Source organism: Python bivittatus, unplaced genomic scaffold (genome assembly GCF_059951505.1).
Source record: "Python bivittatus isolate LINGU-HERP-01145 unplaced genomic scaffold, Pbiv_v1 ctg000840_np1212, whole genome shotgun sequence".
Taxonomy (NCBI): Eukaryota; Metazoa; Chordata; class Lepidosauria; order Squamata; family Pythonidae; genus Python; species Python bivittatus.
Genome location: NW_028277113.1, coordinates 28789056 through 28806596, shown reverse-complemented (window position 1 = coordinate 28806596; position 17541 = coordinate 28789056). Strand labels below are relative to the sequence as shown.

At 36.3% G+C, this 17541-nt stretch overlaps 1 protein-coding gene across 1 annotated transcript in view; it reads left to right on the top strand.

Annotated features, from left to right (window-relative positions):
• Positions 1-251: 251 nt before the first annotated feature.
• LOC103056480 (cadherin-7) overlaps positions 252-17541 on the top strand; it is a 96747-nt gene continuing 79457 nt past the window's right edge. The window contains exon 1 of the mRNA XM_007431460.2: positions 252-681. Within this exon, the coding sequence (XP_007431522.1) occupies positions 472-681 (210 nt within the window). The 5' untranslated portion in view covers positions 252-471. The remainder of the gene's footprint in view (positions 682-17541) is intronic.

Sequence of the window (17541 nt, the reverse complement as noted above, 5' to 3'; positions counted from 1 at the left end):
GACATGTCTTCCTCCTCATACCCATAGTACTTACATATAAACACACTACTCAAAAGTATTAATGTAATTGAAGGAAAAGCACTCAGTAGGTCAAAATATTACCTCTAGCTCATTTCTGATTGATGAAATGAAAAATTGAGTGAGCTTCATCACCACATATGAAAGGTGAAAGAAATGTAATTTTCAGGAAATATATTTGACAACAGTCCTCAACTTTATTTTCCCCTTTTCTTTTATAGGTACTTCTTATGCTGTATCTCTTGTGAAGACTATTCAGTAGCGGAGAGTGATTTTTTTTTAATCGAACACAAGTTGTTACCTCTGGAATCCCAGCGGATGCCCTGCTAAGACAAGTGGAACTTTGCCTGCTCTTTTCTCAAGTTTTCTTTCTTTCTTTCTTTCATTTGTTTTATTTTGTTTTGTTTTGTTGTTGTTACTTTATTTTTTCCTTGCACAGGGAGAAGAAGAAAAATGAAATTAGGCAAAGTAGAGTTCTGCCATTTTTTGCAGATAATAGCTCTTTTCCTTTGTCTTTCTGGGATGAGCCAAGCAGAACTGCCAAGATCCAGATCAAAGCCCTACTTCCAACCGGGGAGACCACGAACCAAACGCAGCTGGGTGTGGAATCAGTTCTTTGTATTGGAGGAATACATGGGAACCGATCCTCTTTATGTAGGAAAGGTAGGGGAACTTACTGAATTTCATATAACGCAACTCCTTGCCTAATGAAAGCCCTTATAATGTGATTCTGAATTGTATTAGTAGACTGCCATCCTCAACTTGCTATCACCTTGCTGTGTGTGGACTATAACTCCCAAAATTCTTACTCAGAACACAGGATGTACAAAGCTGTAGGAGACTGAAAATACAAGGATTGCAATTTTATGCAATTCTTTTACATGTGGACATCTCTAAGAATTTTTACTTTGAAAAGTAGCTGATAATGTGACTTTTATGTTCCCAAATGTTCACTCATTACTATAGTATTTATGCTTCTATATGGTTGCAGAGGGGCACTGCCTTGGAGAACTGTAACACTGCATACAGGCAGTGCTCAGGGAATACAGCCATAACTCTGGGTGTCATGGATTGTCCTGCAATTTCAACAGCTAAAGAAAAAAAAAACTGCTTGTGGTTAGATTGCAATGTGAACCACACTGAGTCAAATAATGATGGGAATAGTTAATAGCTGAGCTCATTTAATTGATTATATGCTGGCAATGGTTCGTTCATTGGGAGCAGGTTAGTTATACATGTTAGTTATTAATGCACAACATGCTGGTTAAAAATGGATTAAATTGAGTCACTTTTGACTCAAGCTTGACTCCTTGTGACCTACGTGGTACATCATCTATATAATTTTCTTACCATTATATGGAAGTGGTTGCCATTTGCCTTGTTTGGGAATGTTTTTACCAACTTCCCAACCTATTCTATGGCATTAGGATTTCCTGATGGTGGCCATCCAATTACTAACCAGAACCAACCCTGCTTAATTTTGTAGATTACTCAGAGTGAGCTAGATGCTACACCCTTCTGAGCTGAAATTGATTTCTTGTTGCTTTTTGTACTTAAGGTACAAGGGTGTTTGGCATATAAATAAGGAGGCACAGTATTCTAAGATTCAAAGCAGATGGGTTTGAGGTTGTGTAAAACATATGTGGAAATGGCAAGCAGGGTACAAGGTACATAGGCAAGCAGGGTACATGGAACCATAGAATGGGAATGTCCATATTTTGTTTGATTGCTTCAGCATGCAACCCCAATGGTCTTTAATCTGTTTTCCTTTGGCTTTGGTACTGATAAGAATTCCAAAGCTGTGAGTTTTGCATTTCAATAGTTTTTGCTGTTATCCTGCATTTCCAAATAAATGAGCAAGCAAAGTACAGCATCATAAAAAAGAAAATCTGGAACCTAAACAAGCTGAATGATAAATGGGTTTCTAATCATATGACATTATTGCTGCAACCCATTAACCAATTTACAGGATCAGCAGAAATCTATAATAAGTAAACTAAAACAGTTCAGTATGTCCACCCTGAAGATTAGACCCAGTTCCAAGTCTGAATTTTATGGCTATCGTTAGCTTGACTTGCTCCTTTTTCCTTTATTTTTGGTACTTAGATGTGTGAGTGCTACTGCTGATGTACCTAAAATGGAGAGGAATTTGCAAGGGAGGAGGTGGAATCTAAAACCTGTGGTGGGGAAAGACACTTTAAAAGAAGATATTAAAATCCCTAAACAACTCACAAATGACTGGCATGATCAATGGCTGTGGAATGACAATTTGGGGAGGGGGCTGGGTGGAAAACTGGATGTATGGAAAAGGAATGGAGTGGACTGGCTGAGATTTTCTTTTTGTTCAGGTCCCACATATGCCTTCAGAGGAGCCTTGGACCAAATAGCAAGGCAGCTCTTTACAGTTTGAAAGCAAATTCAAAACAATTGTGAACAAACAAACAAACAAACAAACAAATTATAGCACCCTATGCCCTAGTTACAGCTACTTATAGTTTTAGCGTTTGGTTGCCATAACATCTTATTCTTGCAAATACTGCAGTTCTAACAACTGGGAATTATGTTATTTTTTTCCCCCTTGGCTCAAATTTACTATTCTGCCCTGAAGTTAATCATAATGGAAACCATGTAGTAAGTAACTTTCTCCCTCACTTTCCTTTTAAGCATCTCTTCTTCCCAGGATACCAAGTGCTCATTCGTACCCTCATCAGGTCTGCAGTTCAGATACTTATTCAACTTCTCTGCCCCTCCTGCAAGCTTTCACAGCTGTAAAATGCTTTCAGGCCTGTGATGATGTACTATTCTCTAGGCCGTTACTTTCCTTGTAAGGCTTATGGTCTGTTCTTTCCAAAGACTTTGATTGTGATTATACCTAACCAGTCCAGGCTACCTGTTGTAGCTCTATTCTGTAGCTCTTTAGTGACAGACTGATAAGGAACATAGGAAAAAGTTGTGAATGATTTGAAGATAGTTTGGATAGCATTCTGTTTACTCATCTACCCCTGTATCTTATTCTATAAGAAGGGGGAAAAGAAATTCCTCACCCTTTCTATCTCTTTCTTTTCCTAGTTATTTAAAAGAATTGAATATAATGGTACCTAGTAAGAGTATTCTTATCCAGAAAAGATAAAACCCTCCACGCTCAGCATGGAACTCACTAACCAATCATGCTATTGCCTTTCAGGTTAAGCAATGTTATGCAAAGTGCAGGAAAGGAGTAAGAAATAGGAAGGAAAAGAAATTAAAGACTTAAAAAACATGAACAGAAATATTATTAGTTTGACTCATAGATACTGATCTCTGCTCATTTTGGCTTTGATCCATAAAGACTTTCATATAAGAAAGATAAGATGTGGACCAATAACCCTCCTTAGTCCCATGTATGGCACATGCCACATTCCCTACTAACAGTAAGGTCAATATCAATCAGTTGGGACACACTTTAGCCAGTATGCCACAAATGCAACCAAAGCCCTGTTTTACTCCAAGAACGTTCACATTTTTCTATGCAAGCTAGGATTTCTAATCTAAAGAATAGCTTCCAACCCAACCACCAACTAGGAGGTAGATGCAGTAAACTGTGCATATTTCCAGATTCATATAGAAACGTTTCAGTGATATTGCCTGTGGGTTTTGAACAAAGCAAAGTAAAATAAGGAAGTAAAAGTAAAATAGTAAAATGGTAAAATTATGTGGCATACAATCCAGTTGTGGGAACAGTTGAGACTACTGAGACTTGAAGAAATGATACTTTAAATAAAACTATGACATTGGTTACAGTGGTGCCTAAATGTTTGTGAACCCTTTTGAATGTTCAATATTTCTGCATAAATATGATCTGAAACATGATCTGTTCTCCACATAAGTCATAAATCTAGATAAAGAGAATCCAGTTAAACAAATGAGTGAGGAGCAACATCATCCCCATTTTAAATCTCGTACCCAGTGAATCTGGGTATTAGAATTGCTTTGCCTGCCAGGTATATATGGGTGCATGTATAGTTATAGATATAGATATATGGAACTTTTTCATTCAGGGTAACACTTTTCTCTCTTAAGATTCAGAATATTTTTTTGGGGGGGGTACTGATAAATGAAAGCACTGAGATGTTGGACCTTATTATTTATGGATTTTTGTCTTTTTTTCCCCCAACTGTAAAGCCACTACAAAACTGCCACCTATCTTGCATTACAATTATAATATTAAAGACCCATAGTGCATTTTCATACAAAGTCAGGTGCAATTTATGTAAAACATTGCATTGAACAGATTTACCTTTGCAATTTTTGCTCATATGGAACACATTTCTTTTGCCTAAAAAGCTTCAACCTCTCTGTGAGGAGAGGAAGGGGAATGTATTCCTATTTATTCAGTGTATTCTGCCTTAACCTATAATTTTCTACCATCTTTAGTGAACAAGTTGATAGATAGGTTAAGTTACTGATTTGAGGTATTTTTGTGAGGGTGTTACTGATGGAGTTGTAATAAAAGGATATAAATTCAATTTCGATTGAACACATAGTTGCCATTAGTGAACCTATGCAGTCCTTTAAGATAGCTACACTCCTGGTATTTTGGAGAGTAAGCAGCCTGCTAACCCTGGTCAATAAGTGGCCCTTTTATGTGGCCCTCAGCCCCATCAATTGCATCACCAAGTTTCAGCTTTCTACAATTTTAAAGCAGAACAAATATGAAGATCACAATAGTGAGCCTAAAATAGACTTACCATCAAAAAGAAAGGAAAAGAAAGGAAAAGAAAATGCAAGTTTAAAACCTTGCCCCTCATATGCATGAAATGTCTTCACTCTCTTTACATTATATGCGTTCATGATGTCCTTTCCAGCCACTCCCCTTCTCAACAATCCTAAATACAACTCTGGTCACCAAAATGCAGCTTAGTCAAGAAGGGATTACCAAAACTACCAGCTTTACTTCTGGTAATTTAACCTACTGAAAAAATGTGCTTCCATATTTTTCAGCCTGTCTCATGAGAATCTACTGACTATTGGTCTAAACATCATTTAATCTTCCTGATTTTATCTTTCCTGGTTTAAAAAACAAAACAAAACAGAAAACAGAAAACAAAAACAAACAGATAATGGCCAAAGAGCTTTCTGAATCTGTGAAGTACATTATTTTACCTGGAAACTGGTTAGATATTGGTTAGAACTTTTATAACACCTATACATTGGCCTTGCTGATAGTAATTGTAGTCCAATTACTGGACTACTGGATGCGACTGATTGTCTTTGGCTCATAAAAGGAACATGTCTGTTTCTTATCTGGGCAACCCTGGAATGGAGAACTCAAAAAGCTGAGCATTTCTTTGGGCAGAAGGGGAAGGCAACCATCATTGTCTAGTATAAAGATTTTGAAATTGTTCCATGGAACCCTAGGGTTTCACAAGAATGTAGGAAAGGCAGGTAAAACAAAAAACAAAAAACAAAAAACAAAAAAACCTTGAATGCAGCTAATTTTCTTTCACTTGAGCTTTTCCTTGTAATCAGGGGTACCAGGATTTTTTCCCCTTTACTAACATGCTATCTAGCCTGAAAAAAATTTGAAAACCCCTGCGCTAGAGTGCTTGTTCTATTGGAGACTGCTGTCCATGGTGCTGTATTCTCAAAATGCAAATACCACTGGCTGTGTGGTTATTAGTCATGCTGTTTTTTCTTCCTGTTAAGAAAAGTAGGCTAATGGTTTTCTCTTTTGTCCTGCTCACCTTCCATCCTCATGCTCCTAAATAGTATTTTTTTTACAAAAATTCTAGTATAGAGCACCCATGGATATACATATATGATTTTACTGAATTCTGTTTAACATCAGTACAACTTAACTTGATATAATGCAGTTCAAAATGTGATTTTGAGGTAATTTAAGTGATACTGTAATTCAGTTCATCTATAATCTATAGACACAGATAATTAAAGAATGGAGAAAAGGGTAGGTGCAGAACAAGTCTTGTTAGAGCCTGTGATGTACCTGTAAGTGATTCTGAGTGTAGAATACTATGTATTTTAATACAGATATGGGATGAATATGTTCTGGACAAATACATACATGTCTCTGCACAAATCAGAAACTGTGTGATCTACCAACCCTTTCTTTCAACAATAATTTGTATGTTTTTTTTTTAATTGCTAGAATGGCTTTATTCTGGAATAATTATGCTTTTTCTGCTTTGATTAAGGAGATGTACATGCTTCCTAAACTTGTAGTATGCTGTAGCTAAACTTTTCTATTCTAGCACAGAAAGGGGGTAGGAGGAGAGGAGAGGAATTTCTATTGACATCGACAAAAAATATTTTCCTTAACTCCTATGCAAAGTAGGGCAGGGAATCCAAATCAGAGTAACTGGTATGGGAAGCAATTAATTTTTCCAACCCATCCGTGGTAGTTCTGATCCAAACCAGCACCTGGCCCCTTTATCTATTATAAACAAAAAACATTAGATCAGCTGTGTGCAAAATGACTGTCATATTGCAGTGCTCCTCAGAGTTGGCAACCTCCAACTGTGTGGACTTCCAACTTCCAGAATTTTCAGCAATGGCATGCTGGCTAGAAATTCTGGGAACTGAAATCTACACAACTGGAAGTTGTCAAAGTTTGGAAACACTGACATAATGCATGGTTGGACTTCCTTTGGATTTCATGGTTGGACTGAATATTTTGGATATTCAGTCTATTATAACTTTGTTCAGGAAATGCTAGTGTCTGTGGGTGTCAGGTAAAATGTACTATATATTTCTGTCAATGTAGGACAGAACATTGTTCTTATCATAGCAGAAAAAGGTAACCAGTCTTCTATCTTGCACACCTATGATTTTTAACATTTTCAGTACCAAGTAGAAATTTATGTTTTTTCCTCTAAAAGTTATGCCTGCTTCATTGCTTGGTTTCACTGTTAATTACTATATTAAGATGGTTACAGTTATTTTATTATTACACTGTTCATTAATATTGATTTCTGCATTGGAAAGGATTGCTTGCTTGTCTTTTTTTTAGACAGGTAGGTATATTATACTTTAGGTCAACATATTTATGTATTCTGAGTTTAGTTAGAATTACTCCCTAGAATCTTTATTTTGGACTACAGTTTTATTTTCTGAAATGTTAACTATTACAGAGTAATTTTGTATAGGCAAAAATGTTATGAATAAGCAGAGTAGTCCAGAATTTTATAGCATTACTCAATATACCAAATATTTTGTTTTGACATTATTTTCACAGCAATACTATATGATATATTAGGCTATGGCATAATATTATAACCTTTACTTCACAGTAAAATGGTGAGATGAATCTGAGAGTATTCATATCCAAAATCAAATCTGTTCACTAATCTACAGTGAAAATTCAAGGGTATGTGTATGTGTATGTATGTTTTGGGAGGAGGGGGAGAATGGGAAAATGTCCTAGAAAAATGCTTTGTATGGGTCAGGCAGTGTTTGATTTTAAAACATGACTTAAAATTACTATAATGCACTTGAGGATTTTTTTTTATAGCTGGAATTAATGTTTTGAGCTTCTTTAAAGTTGGAGAACTACTATAGTCTGGAGATTTATTTAGGGCTATTCAATCTGGCTGCAAAGTCTTAGATGGCCACTAGATGGAAGCAAATAGGTGCAAACAATTCTAGGATGGTAAGTTACTTTGAGGAAGGGTTCTCCCCCCAGCCAGAGTTCCCAATTTAGTGGTCTCCCATCCAAGTTCTAATCAAGTCCAACCCTGCCTAGCATTTTTAAGATCAGCCAAGATTGGCTAGGTGCTACTACCTAACTAGGCTATGGTACTACCAAGATTCTATTAATGTAGCTTTACAATAAAGTAGAGTTAGCTCATGTCTTCATGTTTCCTGTCTGGTCTATCTGTAAGGTTGACATCAGTCTTGCAAGTCTCAAAGTACAATTCTCCCCCGTCTCCTTTACAGCCTGAGAAACTAGGCAGCGTCTCTAAAATGTATGAAGCCCAATCATTTCAGGGGACCCATATTAAGTGCATGGTCATGCAAGGGTGCAAGGAAGGACTAGTGAGTTAATGCACAACATGATGTCATTGTGCAAATTATGTGAATTACATAATTTGAGATGACTGACAAAATTACATAATTTACATAATGACATCCATGACTCATGTGACATAATAACAGCTTGTAGAAGATGCCTGTTTAAATTATGAGTTACAATTGTGCTGTTGTTCAGAGTACAGAAATTAGACACCCTGAAACTGCTTGGCTAAAAAATGAGATCTAGGGCCACTATCCAAAAATTAAGGTAACTGCTTAAAAAGTTAATTTGATTTGGTTCTAAGTTTTGAAATAGTTTTTTTAAGAATGCACAGAACCGTATTATGGCTATTGTTCCTCTAGTTCAGACTTACCAACTCTCACAGTAATTTTTGACAGACTCAACCAAAGTCTTCCTAATACAAATTGATTTTTTTTTTTTTAGAAGTGGTAGGGTATCATCTAGACCAGTCTTTCTTAAAATGTACTCCTAGGACCTTTGGGGGTCCCCCAAGATCCTCTCAGAGTTCTTCAAAATCAAAATTATTTGCCAGCTTATGTTGAAAAATAATACAATATTAAAATCCCATTAAACATGATGCATTTTTATTTTAATGTTTAATCCATAAATATCAATAAATATAATCCATACAGATAAAAGGTCTTTTGGAGTCCTCCATAATTTTTAAAAGTGGGAAGGGTTCCTCAGAGAAAAAAGTTTAAGAAACACTTGTCCTCTATCATAAGGCCGTTGCCACTCTCCTTAGGAGCATCCTTGCTTTCTATAACTGGGTCTTACTTTGTTGTTGTCCAAAGGTGCTAAAAGAAGTAAAAGTTTAAGGAAATGTACTCTTGCATTGCCACCTCTTTCTCTCATCTCTCATAACTCAATCAGCAGCCATACATAACCTTGTTTGCTGAATTTTAATTACTGGTTATAATGTATGATAATTGAAAATAAAGTTTTTACAAAACGGGCTGGACCTGGGGATCCTGGCATTTAGAATCAGATAATAAAACAGTGTTTGATGTGAATACAGATTAGGAAATTTTATTGGACCATCCTGGAGGAAATGCAAGCCAACAGAGTAAATTTGCAAAATTCCCCCAGTGTTTTTTTTTGGATTGTATTTACATTACTAGTACAGCTGTCTAGCATCTATTCTACAAGTTAAAGTGGACTACTCCATGGATTTTTACACACGGGCAACACATAACTGAGGATGCTGTGCTGATAAATGAAAATACTCTGCATTTTGTGCCAGTACATCATTGCTGCAAAAGAACAGAACATATTTTAAACAGGCATAATGTATGTTACTTAATACGTATCAGCAGAAACTTATACTGATGTAATATTATAATCATAACAATATTTTTTGCTGCCTACAAGAGAGTTTTGCAGTACTGAGTACAGCATTCTGCATTTGCACCATAGAATGCTAAAACTTTGTTGAGCTTCATTAATGGACTGAAGGAGTGATGATAAACTGAAGCTGAAGTCTATCAAGAAATGCTACTGGCAACTAGGTCATCTACCAGTGAACTGCCTATACTTGGTGGGATTGCCCTCTGCATCCAGACCCACTTGAAAATGCTAGTAGATACAGCATTACCTCTGAAGGCTAAGTGGCTTGCAGGATATGAACCAAGGTATGAAGGCTGGTACATCAAATATGAACTTCTGTTGACAGAATTAGACTACAGTTATGCATGTTAAACTTCTACAGTGAATTTTTGGCAGGCTGCATCTGAAGCCTTTTCAGAAACTTCAGTCAATTCAGAATACACGGGCACTTCAGATGAACTGCAGTGCACTCTTACTTGAGAATGAAGCCCATTGATCTTAGCTGATATACTTCTAAAAAGTATCTAGAAGACCAGGTTGTCTGCTCATTTAGATTTGAGTATCTCAGTCATAATGGGTGTAAACTGAGCTGATACACTTGAAGTCATTGGCAAAATTCCCATTGACCTTTCCTTGAACCAAAAATACATATAAACAACATATTGCTTTTTCAAGATAATTGATTAATTAATTGGGAAAAAAGGGGTATAAAATAAAACAATTGTCCTAAAAAAAAGTAAAAGATTAAAGTTATACACTTTAGCGTATAAACATAATGCGTTTGTAAAGCAAGTCATAGGTATTGACAGAAGTCCAATCAATGCAACAGTAGTGCTTTACATAACAGCTTTCTGAGATATCTTGGAGAGATAGCTTTAACTTGGGTATATGAAAGAGGGCAATAGAAAGCCTGCAAACTATTTATCATATGTTTCGTACTCATAGTAATAAGATTGTGCTCAGATAGCCCACATGGATAAAAGGGATAAGCATTTCTGCCAGGATGAGATTTGCAAATTGGATCATTTAGGATTGGAGACAATCTGGTGAAAACATTTACACAATGTGTCAAAAGAAACCTTAGGATGATAATTCACCATGGCTGGGGCAAGTGCTATCAGCTTTGGTTCCCATATAGACAAACAACACATGTTTAGAGAGAAATTATATTTTACCAAGTGGGTGGGATTTGGAAGTTAGAATGGCAGCTTCTTTTAGGAGATGGCTGATGATAGACCCAATGTAGAAGTACGGAAGGCACATTAGCAAAACTATAATGAAGATAGATTTGAGGTAGGTAGGAGAGAAAGGGAAGAATCTGCTTTAGTTTGTTGTTCATAGAATAACTAATGTAAATAGCTAGTTCTCTACCTGTTATTTTGAATACATTCCTTCACTTTAAATGAAAGAGTCAGCCCCGGAGTGTTGATGGAACTCACTGTGTTTCACTAGAGTTCATTTCATTTAGAGGAGAAGATAGCAGGAGAAAAATATGGATGGTTAGAGAAAACTCTAATTTCAATCAGTGTTGTTTGGAAACCTTTATATGTGCTGAAATGATATATCCTCCATCAAATATTTTGTAGGATAAGATGGTCTGAGTTATAGAATCTAATCAAGTGAGTCTGTATGTAAATCTTAGCTCCACAGCAGCAGATAGTCTGTATGAAGCTGGAAATGTTTCTAGGAGACTCTGAGCTGTTTCAAGAATTGCTCAGACAGCACAATTTGAATGTTAATGAAGATTCAGCAAACCCACAGGACCAAAATATAACAGCACAAGTCATTTCTATAATTTCTCACTATTGAGTCGTTAATGAAACATAAATCCACTATAACACCAGTAATTAACAATCATGGCTAACTTGCAAGAAATGCTGGGTGAAGGGCATAGCAAGAGACAAACTCATGCCATTTTTACTGATTTAGGTGAGGGGAGAAGAACTAATGCACTGCTGTCTCAGATCTAATCCATTAATGTCTTCATTTGCACTTTAAATGCTGCAAGGTGCTTTGTTAAGTGAATAGATTTCATTTAGTTATATGGAGGAGATTATGTTTATTTAGTGCTATGCATATTTAAGGATTACAAACCTTCCCTCTAGGAAGGTTTGGAAGTCTGTGAGTGTGCCTGAGGACTGTGTGCATGAACATTATTATTTTGAGGCTTTTGGTTTTCCCTCTTCACGTTTGACAAAGTGTCTTCCTCCCACTTTTCCAGGCGACTCATCAGAACTGCCTATTCCCTTCCCAGCTGTTTTCCCAAGAATCTGAAGTTTATAGATCGTGCTTATAACAGCAATAGTCAAATCTCTCAGTTTTGGTTTTGTTTGATTTCCAGTGTGGTTGATTAGGGCTCCGTTCCTTATGTTTCTCTGCTCATTTTTTGAGTTACAAAACTGCATGCTGAAATTTGGAAACACGTAGGTTTTGTTGCATAGCTGCATTCCGGTTTGAGAATGCAAACTGAGTAATATCACATCAAAATGCAACTTCAGCATGCATCTTCTTTCTGCGGTTCATGTTCCTAGTGGCAAACATAATACATATACTTAAATTATATCATACTTTTTATTTGGAAGAGCTTATCTTAATGACCGACACTAACCAAATTGAAACATAAAACGTTTGTTTAAACTGGTTTCGGGCATGTGTTTTGGAGCTATTATGGAACAGCTAAAAGGAAATGGAATGCTAGAACAGCTGCCATATTATTGCATATGACACCTGGCATGGTCCATTTGCTGCGATATCTTAAATTATCTAAAAGGCAAGGGCCTGAAAATGTACTAAATGAGAAAGGTATTAAAATGAGTGAATGGATCTTAAGCCCCTGCACATGCTTGGCTTGTGCCAATCCAGGATCAGTGCTGCCACAATATCATAAGTCGTCAGGAGCTCCTGCAACCAAGCAGATTCATTTCTGGTTCACTTCCAGCATCTGTGCTGCAAAACGAGTTTTTCAGCGTTAACACTGGACTTGTGGAGCTGGTGGTTTCCCATTACTGGGAGTGTCTTCCTCATCTCACCTTCTGGCTCCTTGGCTATCTTCCTTCTCTCTCTTCCTCTTCCTCTCCCTCTCCCTCTCCCTCCCTCTTACTCTCTTAATATTAATTCATCTGACTTCTTAAACTGAGTGGGAGGGGGAAGGAGGGAGACTTATTTTCTTGCAGTGAAAAGGGATGTGGTGCCAGCTGAATTTTTGTACCTCTGAACTGTTTTGCTGAAGAGAGGTCTAACTGGCTCAGAGGGAGCATTTGGTGTTTCAGAGTTGACAGCAGTGAGGACTGTCAACAGGGCAATGCAAAAATGCTTCTGAGAGTGTGATCCCTGAATAGAACACGATTCTAATGTTTCTGTTCACTGAACTGTTCTATGGTACAGAACATCTGATACTTTATTATTGCTACCTGTTGATAATAATTATGTGTTACATATACAATCAGTTCATTCCCAATGAACTTTAGCACTTGAGCTCCTGTGTGCAGTTATCTCTTTCAGTTCTGCTTTTGCAAATCTTGCCCCCCACACTTTTTATCCCAATTTATCACCCATTTTCTTAGTATCAGGTTGCCACTTCAGAATTGTAATTAATGGAAGAGAGATTTAAATGAGATAGTGGTTGGGAGAATTACAATTCGCTCTCAAGTATTTAATGTATTCAGATAACATTATCCTGGGATAATGTTTTTTATACTTTATTCTTCCTATGCCACTTTGCTCTTTTACTGTTTTTAATGGTTTAAATAATGTTATATACTCGGAGAACCTCAGTTATTGGGAGGATTAGAACTATTCATTATCATCATTGTTATCATCATCTTGGATACATGAAAGGAGGCTGAAAAATAATCTATTTAAGTAGCATTTTATGATTATCTTCTCCTTGATGGCCTCCATTCTATGAACATGCTGCCCTAAAGATACATTTGGCCACTTTTCCTGTTGTTCCAGAAGGTACTTTTTCAAAGACATTTTTGCTAATGAGAAACAGTGGGTGACCATTTAGTTTTATTTCAGTTGATATGTTTCAGTGGAGTTTAGGAAAGGGTTCTTAGTTGATGGTCATTGTGTTGATGATTTTGTACATTGCCCAGAGTTGATAGATTGGGGTAGTATAAATACTGCAACCTAAATAAATACACAGAGTTAGTGGACACAGCTATTTCTCAAATAATTGAGAGAAAGCTGTCTCTTTCTCTCAATTATTTTCTGAGCAGAAAGAAACTAGGAAATCATTGTTCAACATTAGAAAATGAGTATGAAGTACACCACTGCTTCTCTTCTCTTCAAGGGTCAGAGAAACCAAAACATGAGATAGGAAATATTCAGTCTTGTGTGGATCCTGCAATCTTGCCACAGAGTTGAAAAACAGATATTTCCAAATTTATCAAGCCAAGGAAACAGAGAATAAATGTATTTCTGGTCCTTGGGTTGTTTAGAGAAAAGGACTTCTGGATCATGAAATAGGAAATCATTAATCTGTCATGGATTTGTGACATCCATTCATTATGTTTAGCAGAAATACATTTTGGAAAATATGGCTATGAGGAAACGTGCATATATTTTCAAAGATCCTGGTTTTTGTTTTCTCTGTGTAGGTTTTTATTGTTTTCCTTAGTCAGGACATGAAAACCCTTGCATATACTCCTCCAAAACTTTGGAAAAACTCTTCTTCTCCAACCTACATGGATGTGGGTATTTCAAGCAACTCTTTTCTTTTGTTCAACACCATTTTTGGCCTAATGAGAACTTACATAATCACAAAGCCATCAGTGCCACTGTCTGAGGACCTATAATAACATAACCTCATCTATTTGGTTGTTGTATATCCATTTGCTTGCCTGCTTGCTTATATATTTCTTCTTTAATTCTTTACTTATTTATATATATATCCCCAATTTTGCTCCATGCTTTTATTCCTAAGACATTGAAACCAGTTTAGTGTAGTGGCAAGTTGTTGGGCTAGGAGCAGGGAGACCTAGGTTCAAGTCCAGCTTCAGCCACAGAAGCTTATTAGGTGACTTCAGCCCAGCTGTCCTTGTAGGGTTCTTGTGGTAAGGAGAACTTGGAGGACAGAGTGTTACATGTGCTGTCTTGAATTCCTGGAGGAAAGTCAGGAAATAAATCTAATGAACAAACACCCAAACAAAACAAGCCTTCTGGGTGTGATAACCTTCCTATCCATTTTGCGCATCTTCTTGAGGGCCCATTTGCTTTGCTGAGTTCTTGGTAAACTGTATGCTTAAGCACTTTTTTTGAGAAGAAATGTTTTGCTGAAAGGGCTTCTGTTATATCTAATGTGATGTAACCTTGAACAACCTCCCTTTTACACTAAGCAAGTTTAGCAGTTAATGCTGAGGTAAAGGAAATGGAGAAAAGAATAGGACATAGTGTATTCATATAGAAACTACAGCATGTTTAAAATATACTGCGTATCAGCAAACACATCAGTATGACTTAATTATGGAAGGGACAATGCAACACAGGAGCCAAATGGTATTGGAAATGCTCCTATGCAGCCTACTCTTAGCATATAGAATGTGTCAAAGTCCTATATAGCGTGTAGAAATTATGTAACCTATGTTCAGGGTATGTATATGCAATCAGAGCTAAACATATTTTATCACACTTGGCTCCAAATTCAGTGACGGCCAGGATAACAGAATAAAATAAAAGCTTTTTCTCTGTCTTGCATTTTTTTGTGCACGGTTCAAAACTCAGCAACGCTTCTCCAACAGCGGCTACCATATTCAATCCCCCATAATGCCTCTGTAAGAATGCTTTGTCACAATGTAGCATCATCTGAAGAGGCATTCTGAGGAAAGTCATCCACAGCATTAGCATCATCGCTTTAAGTGGGCGAGATTTGGAAGGAGAGCTTCCATTTATTTTCTCCAGAATTCCCAGTGAAATTTCATTATCTTATTGCTTTGAACTATTATGAGACAATAAAACTGCCAACAGCAGTGAAGACTTAGGAGGAATTCTGATTACTTTTTGTACTCTCTTTTGCTTGGCCCACCTCCTGAGTACAGCTGTAATGTGTCTCCCCTCAGTAGTCAGGTAAATGTGATACTTTCCTCTATTTGTGAGGAAACTTCACTGAATTTAGTGAGGCTGAGCTGCAAACTTGTCATTTATTTCAATGGACAATCAAACATTAAGTTCCATGCTACAGAAATTAATGGAAGAACTCTTTGATGTTAATACATTTTACAGCCTGTTCATGTTTACTAGGAAGTGAACTCTACTTAGTTTTAAATTCCTTGAGTTGTTCTTAGCACTAAAGATCTTAATAATCTCTAGATTTTGTTGGATGTATGTTGATTATGTGTTGTTCCACTATTTATATCTTTGTACTTTTAATTTTTCTGCTTTGCTATTTTATGTGTAAATTGTCTTTATCTGGCTTATGGTAACTAATTAGAACAAATAGCCTGCTTTACAAAATAATGTGAATACCTGTATATTTGTGTGTATGTTTTGGAAATAAAGTTATTAATAGAAATCTAGTCAATTCATTTTAAACAAAATTTACTTCATTATTTCATAATGAATCTAACTGTAGAATCTGAATGTTTTAGGGCAGAATTTTCAATCCTTTTAATATTAAAAAAAAAAAAAAGTCTGGTGGCCTTTTGTTCTTGGAAAGACCTAACATGAAGGGGGCGGGGGACAACCCTCTTGCTTGACCATAATTTAAGATATAAAATAGCTGACCTGAAAATATATATATGCCAGAATAGAATTATACATCTTCATCAGGTAACAAGATAGGTAGTTAATTCTCCACTATATTAAGAAAAGATCATTTATTAATGAACTCATCCTTGTTAATAAGTTATGCTGCTCAGTTTTGTAACTGAACATTAAAATCCTGAAGTATGTTAGGATCTAATAAATCATTTAATACAGCTCTTAGTCCTTCTTTTACCCCACAGAGATTGCAAGCTTTTAGTAGGGGGGGAGGGGGACATTGGAGAGGCACCATCCCAATAACAGAGGGGGACATCACCAACGTGTACAGTGTCTATCCATTTTAGCAACCTGATTCCTCTTGGTAACATAAAGCCACACAAAGGCAAAGCAGCCATCTATGAAGAAGGAGCTAGCTGAGCCGTTCACCTATGCTAATGTAGAGATGTTGTAGCTAATTCCAGTATTTATGATGTGAAAAGGGAGATTAAAATTAAAGCTGATAAAAAAATGACCTTCAGCAAGGTTGTTGCAAGCCTGTAAGATGTGGGAAAAGATGGTGGGCTTATAATTTTACATCTCTATAACCTCATTTAAGATTACCTCATAAAGCTCACGGATCATAATAGGACTGAAGATAATAGGACTTACTGTTGAATAAATTTGCATAGGATTTCACTATATTCCATGTCTAAAATACTTTAGATTAATATTATGGGTCCAGATAGCATATTTAAGCAGCTATATTTTACCTTAAGGTGCCCATAGTTTGGAAATTTTCTGCCACTTACATTTTGCCTTAATTGGCATATTTTCAGCTACTTTGTATCTTACCCAGTGCTTTTTGTTTGCTTCTCTCTCCCTCTCTTATTTCAGCATCTGTATGTGTGTGTGTTTCCAAATTATTCATCTCTCTGTTTTGCTTAATAAGAAATTCTGTGATAGCCAAAAACTTAGATGTCCTTATCCCTGCAAAAGATATGCAAATTAATGTATTATTATATATCTTAGGTCCCCTTTTCATTAATATTTCATCAAAATTAGAAGAGAGAACACAGTATATGCCAGTTAAAACTCCGTCAATAAAAGTGGAAGATATGACACTAATAATATACCATGATTTTCTACTGATATGCATTTTTATTAATTAGTTTACATTGCTTTAAAGGGTTAAGAACTAGAGGATTTGTGAAATAATGAGTGATCTTGTTTATGTTTTAATTTAGCAGTGTCTTTTTTTAATTTAAGTAGGCTTTGTTTTTACAGAATTAAAGGTTTGGATGGGATCCCACTTTATTGTGCCTTTACCATATCATACATTTTTCATCATCAAAATGTACAGATTATGTGTAGACTTGAATTCCATACTTCATGGGCTTTCTCTGAGATAATTAGTAACAGTAATTATTTCAGTGGTCTTCCATTCACAGACTTTGTTCATCCAATTAAATTCAGCAAATGTGCAGCAC